Source organism: Gopherus flavomarginatus, chromosome 1, assembly GCF_025201925.1.
Source record: "Gopherus flavomarginatus isolate rGopFla2 chromosome 1, rGopFla2.mat.asm, whole genome shotgun sequence".
NCBI classification, from domain to species: Eukaryota; Metazoa; Chordata; order Testudines; family Testudinidae; genus Gopherus; species Gopherus flavomarginatus.
In genome coordinates, this window is record NC_066617.1 from 182,146,986 (window position 1) to 182,160,508 (window position 13,523).

At 42.1% G+C, this 13,523-nt stretch overlaps 1 protein-coding gene across 4 annotated transcripts in view; it reads right to left on the reverse strand.

Moving 5' to 3' along the window:
- Window positions 1-13,523, reverse strand: part of CADM2 (cell adhesion molecule 2) — a 1,084,078-nt gene that overhangs the window by 128,796 nt on the left and 941,759 nt on the right. For all 4 annotated transcript variants that reach the window (XM_050959378.1, XM_050959357.1, XM_050959368.1 and 1 more), the window contains one exon: window positions 10,621-10,711. In XM_050959378.1, the coding sequence (XP_050815335.1) occupies window positions 10,621-10,711 (91 nt within the window). The remainder of the gene's footprint in view (window positions 1-10,620; window positions 10,712-13,523) is intronic.

The window sequence follows — 13,523 nt, forward strand, 5'->3', positions numbered from 1 at the left end:
TGTGCACAAACAGTCTTCAATCCTTCCTGGAATAGCAGGCAAATCTCTCTCAGACATGGATCACTTTACAAAGGAAGGGGGAACAACTAAAATGGGAAAAATTCAACTGCTACCCCAGAACACCTAATCTGAGACTCTGAGTTTCTTCAGTCTGAAAAAAGTTGTTTCTTAAGCAATAATAATGCTGAGGGGAAAAGGTTGTTCCTGCCTATCCTATGCCCATGAATTCCACTCTGGGGCCCAAGACAAAAGGCAGTTTGTGAAACAAGCATTACTATTATCTCCTTACTGTCTAACCTACAAAATTATTTCCTTCCTCACGTGGATTTCTGACCCTTTAAGAAGTCCAGCTAAACCTTTCTTCAGGCTCAGGGTTAAATCTTCAGGAGCCCTGCCAAATTAAACTCAGTCTTCAATGCCTTAATCTCTACAAAAGAGAGGGATCAGGATGGCAAAGCATCAGAACGAACTAAGTCTGTCTCTTCCTCAAGACACTGAAAACAGAACTCTTTTATCCCTTTGTGAAGAAAGGAGCGATACAGAAAAGACAAAGTCCTGTCTCAAAACTTTAAACTAAACAGCTGTTTATGATGCCCCTTCTCCTCACATGGGAAAACATGCACATCTTTAATTACTTACTTCCTCAGAAAAAAGGAAATGGAAGTTCCAAACTTATCCTTAGAGGCTAAGCAAAACAAACAACTCTCTCAGTTGTTTTCAGCAGAGTCCAGTCTTCAAAAGCAACTAACTTCTCCTAGCTTGACTGCTTGGCTACAATCATATCTGCTGGTGCAAAGGAATCCAGTCACTTTCAGCAAGTCCCTTGCTGAATCTTATATCCACTCCAGGCTGGGTTGCTTTCAGGCTAATGAGCCCCAGGTGACTCTTAGCTATGTTCATTTACTTTTCCATCCTGAGCTTGCAACCCTGTGGTGTCCTTCCCAGGTCACACACCCAAACACACCGGGCCCACTAGGGGATATAGTATATCCACTCACATTATTATTGCAATAAATCTTTGACTTTCTTTGCATCAGCTATTCCAAAGGAATCAGAGTATATGTCTCATTTCAGCATGCCTTCCAGAAATAAGTATTAAAATAGAAAGGCCTGTCTTCATCTTCAACTTTCTATTAATCTAACACATTCTGCTAATACCATAAAATATAGCTTATACATGTTTTTCCCCCCGATCCAAAGCAAGTTCATTTGGTTTATGTGGTCTCTCCTGTTTATTAAGATCAGACAAACTTTTATTACCCTGTTGCTGACAGTTTCAGGGAAACTGCACCTGCATTTCCTGCCTCTGTGGTCCCCCAAGTGCATCCATTTAAAGGTTCCTCAGCCATCACCTCTCCAGAGTAGAGATTCACATCTCTCTCCCTCATGACTGAGGATATCAAGGCTGTCCAGCAGTGGTTGAAGTAGAATTTATTTCTTACCGGTACGCTGTGCATAGGCGACTCATGAGAGAGACACAAAGGGGGAGCACCAGCTAAAAGTGGGGGGAGCATGACCTCTCAACATCTCTGTCCATCTCCTCCCTATCCCACATTACCAGGGGGAGCGGAAGGGTAGAAACTCTATCTTCTCACTGTGCCAGATATAGACTTCTGAACCCCAGAGCTTTCCGGAACCACAGTGATGAGAGGAGCAGAATATGGGGCTACCAGGAGACCCCATGCCAGCAGCTCGTCCGATGAGGCTGTACTTCCCCCAGTCCTATCTTCCAGCAGGGCTGCACAGACCCCAGACAGAAGATACAGCTGTGTGGAAGGGCTGGGGGTGGGGCTGGGAACATTTCAGCTGCACCAGAGGAGCTGCCAGCATGGGGCCACCCGGCAGCCCCATGTTCTGCTCCTATGTCTTTATAGCATGGCATATTGGCAATAAATATCTTAAAGGTACAGCATACTTGACTGTAAGGTCCTACTTGCACCACTGCTGTCCAACTTTCTGCCTTACACTGAGAAATCCACAGCAAGCCAGACTGCCTAAAATGCCACCACCTGCTCTTTGCTTTCTCTCCAAGAGGTATGATCAGTGTATAGCCTGCAATTATAAGCTACCACATAATTCCTCCTAAGTGAGCACATTTATTTTTAAGATAAAGGCATTACAGGAAAAAAAGAAAAACATTAAACCAATAAAGGAACTTAAACACATGCTAAAAAGCTTACCAGAGTTCACCCCCAACTCCAACTTAGCAGGGCTGGCTTTAGGCTGATTCCCCGGAATCGGGTCTCGTGCCTAAGAGGGCCCCGTTCCCCTGGCACCTTTTTTATTTTTTTTACATACCTGGCAGCAGTCCGGGTCTTCGGTGGCACTTCAGCGGCAGGGGGTCCTACACTCGCTCCGGGTCTTCAGTGGCATTTCAGAGGCGGGGGGCGGGGGGTGTCCTTCAGTGCTGCCGAAGACCCGGAGCAAGTGAAGGACCCCCTGCTGCCAAAGTGCCGCCTAAGACCCAGACCGCCGCCGGGTATTCGAATTGGGCCCCGCGGTTCCTAAAGCCAGCCTGAACATAGGGTTCTGGTGCATTTTAGTTCTTCAAAACCCACAACGAGGTTTTCCCCATGGTTACAAATTGGTATTCATTTTAGAACCAGAAGAGAGACTGGGCAGAAGAGCCATTTCTTCATACAACTCAGACCTTTGATTTTGGCCTCTGTAACAGGTAATCAGCAGACGATGACCCATTGCTCAGGACATAGCTTCAAAAGACTGGATTTTTGCATAATCCACTTTGGGAATGTGCATTAACCTCCCCCTAGGAACTCCACTAAACACTTATTGCCCCCAAAGTCCAAAATGTATATGTCACATTTCCGATGTATACTTTTGAACCCCCAGATCTCACATCTGTCTCATCTCCCCACCTAGACAGGTTACGTTCAACCCCAGTCCACAACAGTACATAAAGTTAATACAATAAGGTCTTTCAAGGATCTTGCAGGAAATTGCCATATCTGTCACAGCTGTATTCTGTATTACAGGGCATTTACAACAATAGTGTGCCTCACTGATTCTGCTCTCTCCCCACCATTTCAGATGGCTTGATAAATGATGCTATAGTGTTACATAAGGGGGTGTATATAAGTCGTCTTCTGAAACAAAGACTCTATGGATTTTCACTCTTGAATTGTATATCAAAATCATTATTGCTCACATAGATTTTTAAACTTCCATCCACATCAGCTTAATAAGGAGTATAGAGATTTATCTATTCTTGTCAGAAAAAAAACATTCCCCAATTTCCTTTCAATTTGCATCTCCATAAAGGTTAAGAGCTAAACTCTATCCCGGCTAGCGCAGAGACAGTGCCTAGTGTGTCCTCTGCTACAGACATCTGCCAGCCATTGCAGGAGTCCTCACAACAGGTCAGGGAGCACACTTCACTGTTCCTCTTGGCCTGAACACAGTGTTTGCCTGCTGCCAGGTAATCCTGCTGATCACCACCACCCACATGCTGGCTGGCAGAGGGTGGTTAAATATGTCCTGAAACAGTCTTTTGGGGACCTGGGTGTAATTATGGCTCCCCGGAAGTCAATGGGAGCAATATCATTACTATATTAGTGCTCTTTTACGCTCTGCGGAAAGAGTCTTCCCTGCTGCTTCCATAGTGTTAAGACTTTCAACACCCTCTTTGTCCTTTGCACACCACTGGGCAAGATATAGTCCTAAATGATAACCATTACTAAACAATTATTAATGTATTAAAATTTGAGATTTATTTCAAATCTATGCTGACACTTTGCCCTCACCCAATTAGAAAACACATTTCATGCACTCCTTGGTGAAAGAATACTAAATATTTATCTTTTTGCATTATAATGCACTTTATTTTCAAACGCTTGATATACAGTCGGGTGCAAATTTGAATTCAGCTTGATATCAGTCTTTAGCCATCAGAACCTATTGTTCTGAAAGACAAAATGGTGACTAGAAGGTATAACTTGGGGTTACAAGCAAAACGTTGCTTCTTCAATCCTCTGACAATACAGACAATAGAACTCATCAGTATTCTGGTTTTTAAATTCTTTTACTTTTTTTCCTTAACCTTAACAAATATCAACCTATGAAAATTTGTTTAATATATGGGAATACTGTTGGGCCCTACTGTTGATATATAGGCTGGATGTAATAGGAAATCTGTGTTTGGACATTATAGAAGAGTTCTGCTGGAAAACTGTTTGAGTGCAATATTTCTGTGTAGGGTAGTCAGATTGCCTTCTCTGAACAATTGTCTAACACAGATTTAGATAAAATTACACTAACCTGCAAGAGAGACGTTTGAAACAAATTATTTAAAGATTATGATTCTTTAGATATATTTGGCAGGTGTAGTCCAAAAAGTGGAAAATTGCTATAGCCTGTCTGGGAATCCACCCAGGGTCAGGGAGAAGATAAATGGAACTCTAAGGACGGAAAAGGAAAGTGATAGGTTTCAGTATGGATGGAAAAGTACAATGGTCTCTCTAGAAATAGAGGAGCATGTTCTATAATAGTTGTATCAAGTGCACTAATTTGGTCTTGGTCCAAGTTACACAGCTGTTCAACAGGCAAAAAACCTAGCAAAATGCTTTAGTCCAGAACTGCAAAATACAGCAATATTTTTCAAAAATAGCCATGAAGTCCACACACTCAAAGCAAATCAACAGTAGGATCCACAATGACAAGACAGACACTGTAACCTAACTGCAACCTGAGACAAGATATCACCCCAGAGTTTGCTTAAAAAAGAAACCCTATCTGCCACATCACCATCAGTCAAACGAGATGCTGCTACTGAAAATGACCTGTATAACAAACAAACTCTAATTCTACTCTGACTCCTGTCAAACAAAAGCTACTGCTGACCATAACTTTTGTATCTACTGATGATGGTGGGGAGAGAAAACCCCACACAGCAATGTCAGAGGATGAGGACAAAGCAGCACAGGGCTGTACATAGGGCCGACTCTAGGATGTGCAGGGCCCAATTTGAAAGAGCTGCTGCTGAAATGCCGCCGAAGACAGCAGCAGCGATTGAGCTGCCGCCGACGATAGCGGTGGCAATTAGCAGCAGCTCAATCGGTTGCCGCTGTTTCCGGTGGCACTTTGGCAGAGGGCATAGGGCCCCTCTTCTGGATGCTGCGGGGCCTGATTCCCGGGAATTGGGGGAATCGCCCTAAAGCCGGCCCTGGCTGTATATATCAGGTATATTTCCCCACCCCCATCAGAATGAATACAAAGAGCTCTACTACTTGTTGAATGAAGAGCACATTATTATTTTCCAGGGATTGATTGTCATAGGTGAATGAGTTTGTAATATCATCTGATTATCATGCAGTTGAAAGAGCTGCATTTTGTGGGACAAACTTGATATTGCACATTTTTAATTATAGCACCTCTCTCCATTTTCCTGCACACAAGTCTGGGTCTAGAGCAGGGGTCGGCAACCTTTCAGAAGTGCTGTGCTGAATCTTCATTTATTCACTCTAATTTAAGGTTTCGCATGCCAGTAATACATTTTAATGTTTTTTAGAAGGTCTCTGTCTATATTATATAACTAAACTATTGTTGTATGTAAAGTAAATAAGGTTTTCAAAATGTTTAAGAAACTTCATTTAAAATTAAATTAAAATGCTGATCTTACACCGCCGGCCCACTCAGTCCGCTGCTGGCCTGGGTTCTGTTCACCTAGGCCGGCAGCAGGCTGAGTGGGACCGCCGGCTGAGACCCCGGCTGGCAAGGAGCTGGCAGCCAGAACCCAGGGCCTGCAGCGGGCTGAGCAGGGCTGGCGGCCAGGACCCCAGACTCACAGTGGGCTGAGCAGCTCCACCTGCTGCCACTCAGCCCACTGCCGGTCTGAGGTCTCGGCCCTGCCCACATAGAGTGGGTACCTACCTTCTCCCTGGTTCGAGCCCATTCTCTTCCTCTCTCTGCATTGAGCTGAAGGTGGGAGTGCACTGAGCAAAGGGCTGGGAGTATAGGAGCAGACTGAGGGTTGGGGTGTAGGGTCTGGCCAGGAGCTAGAATGAAGGAGGGGACTCAGGGTTGTGGCAGAAGGTTTGGGTGTGGAGTGCTTACCTGGGCAGCTTCCATTTGGTGTGAGGGGTGCAGGTGGGAATGTGGGGGGGGGGTGCAGGAGCTCCCATTTGGTGCTCAGGGTGGGGGTGGGGATGTGGGGGGTGCAAGAATCAGGGCATGGGATGTGTGGGGCTGGGTGACTGTGAGGAGGGTGCAGGAGTCAGGGCAGGGGGCTGGGTATGTGTGAGGGGGTGGTCAGGGCAGAGGGCTGGGTGTATGTGAGGGGGTGCAGGGGTCAGAGCAGGGGCTTTGGGTGTGTGTGGGGGGTAGGGCGAGGAGTGGGGTGGGAGTTGGGACTCTTGGGCTCTGGGAAGGGGCTGGTGTCTGACGCTCGGGGGAGGAGTGCTGGGAGCGAGGACTCTGGATTCCTAGGTTTCCAGCTGGTCTCTAGTTGTTCAAGGAGGTGGGGGGCAGATGGAGACTAGGGCTCCAAATCCCGGGTTCTGCCCTCAATGCCGGAGGGGAGTGGGGTCTAGTGACCTGGGGTGGGGAAAGCCAGGGTCCAGCAGGCAGCAAGCCGCAGTCCCCGGGCTCAGGTTTGGGTTGTGGGATGCGGCCTGCCCCAGTACAGAGCCGAGCTCATCCCGGCACCGGGACTCCAACCCCAGGGCAGCCTTCCTGAGTCCAGGGAGTGGGGCCAGCCATGCTCAGGGTAGGCAGGTGTACGGCACAGCTGGGACCAGGACCCTTCCCCACTTACAGGCCTCGCAGACGCTGCAAATCCTGTGGGGCCAGGTCCCTCTTCCTGCCCCTGCCAGTGGGGCCGCTCAGACTCCACGGACACCAGGTAGTGGTATGGACACACTAACCCGGAAACACAACCTCCTGCCAGAAGTGACGGAGGTCAGGAACGCATGTGCAAATGCCAGGAGGAGGGGTGGAGAAGAGTGGGCCAGGCCAGGCAGGATTTTTAATTGCACGCTGCTGCCTGCTGGGGTCCCCACTGCCAGCCCCGCTCAGCCCACTGCCAGCCTGGGTTCGGCAGTGGGCTGAGCAGGGCCAGCAACCAGGGCTCCGGCAGGCAGCATCGTGCCCTTAAAAATCGGCTCGACGGCTGTCTTTGGCATGCGTGCCATAGGTTGGCAACCCCTGGTCTAGAGGCAAAGAAAACTGAAGAAAAATATATTTAATACTGTTAGAAACATTAAAAGTTCCTATTCTGGGAAATACAAACAGCCACAAATTATATACAACCCCATAAAAATGTTGAAAATATGTATATGCTTGGAGGGGAAAATCTGCTATATCTTGGAAGTTATATTGTTCTATTCTTTAAAATAACGAGATATTTCTGATATGGTCATTTTTATGAGAACACAAGAATGGCCCTACTGGGTCAGACCAAAGGTCCATCTAGCCCAATATTCTGTCTTCTGACAGTGGCCAGTGCCAAGTGCGCCTGAAGCAATGAACAGAACAGGTAATCACAATGATCCATCCCCTGTCGCTCATTCCCAGCTTCTGGCAAACAGAGGATAGGGACACTCTTCCTGTCCATCCTGGCTAATAGGTGGACCTATCCTGCATGAATTTCTCCTCCAGGAGGGCAGAATTTTTCCCACTGGAGTAATACCAAAGTGCTTAAGATGTTAGTGGAAACATCTATTTTGCTCCCATATACAGCATATAATGAGACTCTGTCATTCCCATACCTTAGTGCAAATGAAAAGCAAATTAAAATTGAGGCATCTTGCTCCCCCTATATTTTGAACTACACATTACATAGAGAAGCATAGTGTCATTTGTCTTTTCAAAGTTGTCCATTTTAGCAGAAAATGAGGTGCATTTTCCTAGATAACGAAATGCACAACATGATCTCTTTGTAGAACAGCCTCTGAGGTACACGGCTAGGACACTTCTTCTTTACTTTGATGTAACCTTTTTACCAGTGGAGAGAGAAATTTGAAAACTTCATATTATCCATATGTATAGCATTTAGAACAGCATTTTCCAATCTTTTCTTTTAAATTTGAGCCCCAGGACCTTGTCGCACATTAGCAATAAAATGAACAAAGACACATGCTTCTCTCACAGTACCAAAATGCTCCACTCACCCTGCCCAGAACCTACTGGTACAAAACACGTCTAAACCCAAAGCTTAAAACTTCCTCTCGTGGGTTTAAGCCATGGCTCACATTGCAGGATGTGAAGACAGGTCACAATGCTGGAATCAGCGCCTGGAGGAATTCTGGCTGACTTTGGCAGAATTCTTCTGTGGAAGAATATGCTCAAGTGGCAGCTCTACCAAGTTTGGAAAGGTGCAGCGTGACCCATCTCCGTTTGACTCAGAATTGCTTGTCAATGAGATGGGGCAAACTGACAGGGCCATGACTCCATTTCTGCCCTTATTCTCCCTGCCTCTTTGGGATGGTGCTAGTTTGCATCAGTTCTCAAGGTTATGCATGTCACATCTACATTGCTCCTTGACCCCTTCCCCCACAATGATCTCCAACTGCACGCTAGCATCCCTGTGCTACCCAGGGCTCTAGTCTCTGGCTCTAGTCTCTACCCCTGGCTCTAGTCTCAATAGATTTGCCTGACTAACTGTACAATAGATACCACAGAAGATGTAGAGTGGAGTATTTTAACCGCTACATAAAGTTGTGGCATATTGAGGAAGCTAAGATATGGCCTGTAAATCCCATTGGGGGGTATGGTTGGGCTCTGTACTGTGCACAGGGCTCATTGACTTCATTCTCTTCCTCCCCTTACCTTTACTAATTCATTACCTACAAACCCTGTGACACAGATGGACATATAAAGGTAGCCACAATGATGCTGCTATTATCATGCCAAGTAGTTACCGGTGGTTTTTCCCAAGTGGCTACCTGTTTATCACTGGCTGCTGCATATAAAATGGCTGATCTAATGAGGCAATATAGCAGAAGCAGGTGTTGGTAGTTTCTGTGGCCTGGACAATTAGAGATGCAATTAATAGCACAAATCATTTGTAACCCAAAGCCCACTTGCATACAGGCTCCCTCCTTTGATAATTCCATGATGTGGACTTTTCCTTCGCTACCCTCTTAATTCATCCCTACCACCACATAAAAAAATTTACATTTGAATCCACTGGGGTCCCACTCATGCCTTCCTTGAAAATGCACCATAAGTACAAAGTCCACTCATGCAAACACTCCATTTGGTTTCAAAGATTTTGAACATGTAGCCCTGCATATTTAAATAAAAACAAGTTATTTATAACAATATTTTTTTCTAAAATTGGATTTACCTGAAGTCTGCTAAAGGTCCTTGATAACATACAAGGAATTTGAAATGTATAATAGTTTATGCATCAAGATAAAATATGTCATTCTTTATGCCATCATAAAATGCCATCCATAATGGCACTGAAATTGCAAAGTCATAGTCTGGAAGAAAATCTCCTGATAAAGTGAGGAGATTATTTGCTTCCTTCAATAAAAGAGCCTTATCCTTCTGGCATGTGAAACAAGTGACTCCTTTTCTCAATAAAGATTTCTGATATATAGTTATCTGCGGCACACCAAAGCTGCTAAAGACTGAAGGGCAAAATATTTTTTTCTTCTATAATTTAAGGACAGGTAAGATCACTGAAAGATCACTTGAACATATATCTTGTATAAAGGAGATAAACCCCCAAAATTTTTTTTTTTAAAAAATCTCTCTTAAGTGACCCCAGACACCAAAGGCCAAGTTCCTATTTTAAATAAACCCACAAAGTTAATTGAGTTATACCAAGGAAGAATTCACCTTGAGAATTAAAGTATTATCAAAGTGTGATTCCAGAAATACCTATAGTGAATATTCCAAAGCATATTATTTTCATGTTACATGAAAGATATATTTTGAATACCTACATGTATATTCAGGCATCTAATTTCAGTTCTACTCATTCATGCCTAAACTCAAAACACATTTCAACTGGGAATTTACTTTTCTAAACCAGGGGTTAAGCCTTAGAGATTTATTGTAATTGCAAAGAAAGCATTTTAGGATTTTTTTTTTTAAATAGCAGATTCTGTGCAATTTCAATACTGACAGAGTTGGCTATTAAAAATAATGTTGAAAGGGATATAGTTACCAATTTTCAAGTACAATTGAGATGTCTACAATTCATTTTCTTAATGCATACTTTTTAAAAAAATTGGGATAGAACTGGATAGCTAATTTGCATATATCATTAAATTTCTAATTTTCATGTAAATAACAACCAAAGTAGCCAGAAAGTTCAGTACATTTTCTCACAGGCATGTTGATTTGAAAATGTTTCATGTGATGTTTTATCTCAACTATTATCAGTTTGACGATCTAAACAGTGTCTGATTAATCCTGCACACCTTTCACTGAAAAAATCTCACTGCTGGAATCCTTCCCTGAAACTAACATAGATGACAACGCAAAAGACCAATCTTTCACAGGCACTTAATGAAGACAGGCTTCAAGGAGTTTTCTGTACCAGAGATCACTTTACATTCAGGAAAAGACAAAACAGCAAATTTTTGCAGTCAGTCTGCAATCGAAGCACAGTAAAGAAAATAACAAGAAACATATTGCTTGGTGAATACTTACAGTGGTTTTCCTTTGGATTCACAAGTCAAAACTATAGATTGTCCTTCTTCTGGCCATGAACTGGAAGATATGATTTTAACTGAAGGTGTATCTAGAAAAAAAGAAAATAAAATCAATGTGTTGAAGGACACTAAAATGCTTTATTATGTAAGTGCATGTTCTGTTATGTTCATAAAACATGGTGCCAAGTCCAGTTTTTGGTTGAAGTTGCATTTATTTGAAGCCTTGAGCTGTTTTCACTATTCTGAAAATGGCACTAAAATGACCTCTGCAACTGGAAAAGTAAATTTTAATAAACCTAGAAACCAGAGATATTCCCAGACTAAATCAATTTTGCTGTATTAAACCCAATTCCACTGTATCAGTGCTCCAAGGTCTTGAAATTAAAAGTGAAATACAAAAAGAAAATGTTGAGGATGAATAACAAGTACTCAATATAATTGTTTCTTTGTCTATTTATAGATGGATATGAATGCTGCTATTAGAGGAGTGAATGCATTAATGTACATTTGAATAACACTTTTATTGTTGCAATAGCCTCGAACCCATAATAAGAAACCTACAATGGGCTCTTAGATAAAATACCTTGTTACAGATATTTATGCAGAATATTATTTCTGAAATGCAATAATGCAGGCCCTTAAACAGAATCTCATTTTTAGTACAGTTAGCAAATCATTTTGATTGAAACATCTGCTACAATTACTATATAAAAAACTATAATCTGTCCTAAAAACTTTAAAATATTATTCCTGCATGCTGTAATAACCTCTCCTGCTATTTTTGCAATGAGGTATGCAGCATAAAAATGTATCTTCAGACCTTTGAAAGTAGGCCTTTTATTTTAAAACCTTTTATCAGCTGACTTGTAAACATATTTTCATGTAATTAAAAGTTTATCATGTAATTTAAAGGTAATACACACAAACATACAGGAAATTTCTTTGAAGGATATATTTTTCTCTAGGCGATAAATGTCACACTGAGGAAAATTTTCAAACTTAAAAGGCAAATATAACTCCTGTTATCTTTCACTTGCTTTTCAGGTGATTTTTTGATGCATTTGATGCAGGGTATATTTGCTAATCATGAAATCTTTTTAGTTTCAAACCAGAGTTTGCCCTGTCCGAGCCGATTTGCAATTCCTATTTGAGCTGGCAGTGCGATGACAATGTCAAAAGAGATATATCACAGTCATTCTGATGGCAACAAATTGTGAAACACAGAACTGAATTTAAGGGAGGGAGGGAGGAAACAAATACAGTGGGATTGAGAGGTCATTCCAGGTATAAGGATGGCACTGAAGCAGGTATGAACACTAGAGGTAGAGAACAGAACAGGAACATCAAGGCTGGGATCACTTGCTGAAATCCTTTTAAATTATTAAAAGCAATTTAAAAAAAAAAGCTTTTAATGAATGTTTGTAAATGATCCAAATAAAGAGGATAAAGGGGTTTTCATAAAATTAAATTTACATTGTTATGTTCTTGTACAGCTCAGTGAAGTGCTGTTTCCAACATCCTGCTGCAGTTACCAGTTCCTACTCCAGCTCCTAATGCTGCTCCCACATCTGAACATATCTGACTAATATAGACTTGTGCTAGAGGTAAGTTAAACCACTTTTCCCTTCCAATAGTGCCCTGTAATATTTTCAATGTTATTTTGTATTCTACTGGATATAGAATAAGTACATGTAAATTAAATTAAATATTGAGAAGATAAAAAAAACAGGACTTAACCCCAAGAGGCTGGATGAATCCTCCAGCTACATTCAGTAGTGTATGCAGTGTCACTAGCTGAATTCATACTACTATGTGTGGAAATTGGCACTGGGACTTGGTGAAGCAACAGCATTTCACGGGCACTTAAAAGAATCGGGAAAACATAAGTCTTAATAACCAAAATCCCCTTTAACCTGTTTACTTGGGGACAGTCAGTACTTGTTCATAAGCCTGCAAGGAAATTCATGACATATAATCATCACATAAACCCAAAGCATCCTTCATTTTGAAAAGTAGCTGAGGATTTTGGAGACCACGCACTGTTAAGATAGCCTCATAAAACAGGTTGGAATGATAATGTTCCTCCTGTAAATGCCAGCCTGATGCTTAATTTCCAAAAAAAGCACAAAGCAGAAATGCAGAAAGCTTCATTTTGTAAAACAGTTAATGTCCATGTAGAACTGCAGTACTAACTGATCTCAGTCACAATCCTAAATCTCACAGATTAATGTGGAAACAGTCAGTCTAATCGTCCCTTTTGGTGCGGGGTAAAAATCTGTGAAAGAAGCTGAGAGACATTGTGAAGTACTTCATTTGAATTTCTTTGTCATTGTACTAGCATGACAGATGAGACATCCTTGTGTTGGCTGCACCTTCCCTTTTCATCTATTTCAAAACAAAGGTTGATTTTCAATCCAATTTTCTTTGCCATTGAAATATGAGCCTATTCAGTACTGTCAATCTAAATACAGGATGCCTATTAGTAAGTAAGAGAAACTAGCAAGGAGATAGGAAATTCAGCACACACACAAAAAAGGGATTTCTCAACACTTCAGAAGGCACACATCTTTTTAAATTCAGCTCTTCACCTTATAACAGACAAGATTGAAAATCAGGATTCATCTTGTTTCTTAATATCTCTAAAATGTTTTTCCTCTTGATATTTGTGGAAGGCTTACTGAATGCAGCGTCTACTAGGTCTGTCATGGCAATACAATAAACCAGTGGTGATTCATTAAATGAAGCTGCAATAGTAAATAATGGCCAAAGCCTTAAATTCCTCTTCCTGTCAAGTAATGCAAGATACTGTAGAAAATACACTTTGTTATGTTTTTATCTTCAAGCCAATTTATATAATGTATATTGGATTTGTATAATGTCCTGTGTTCCTTTAAGACAACA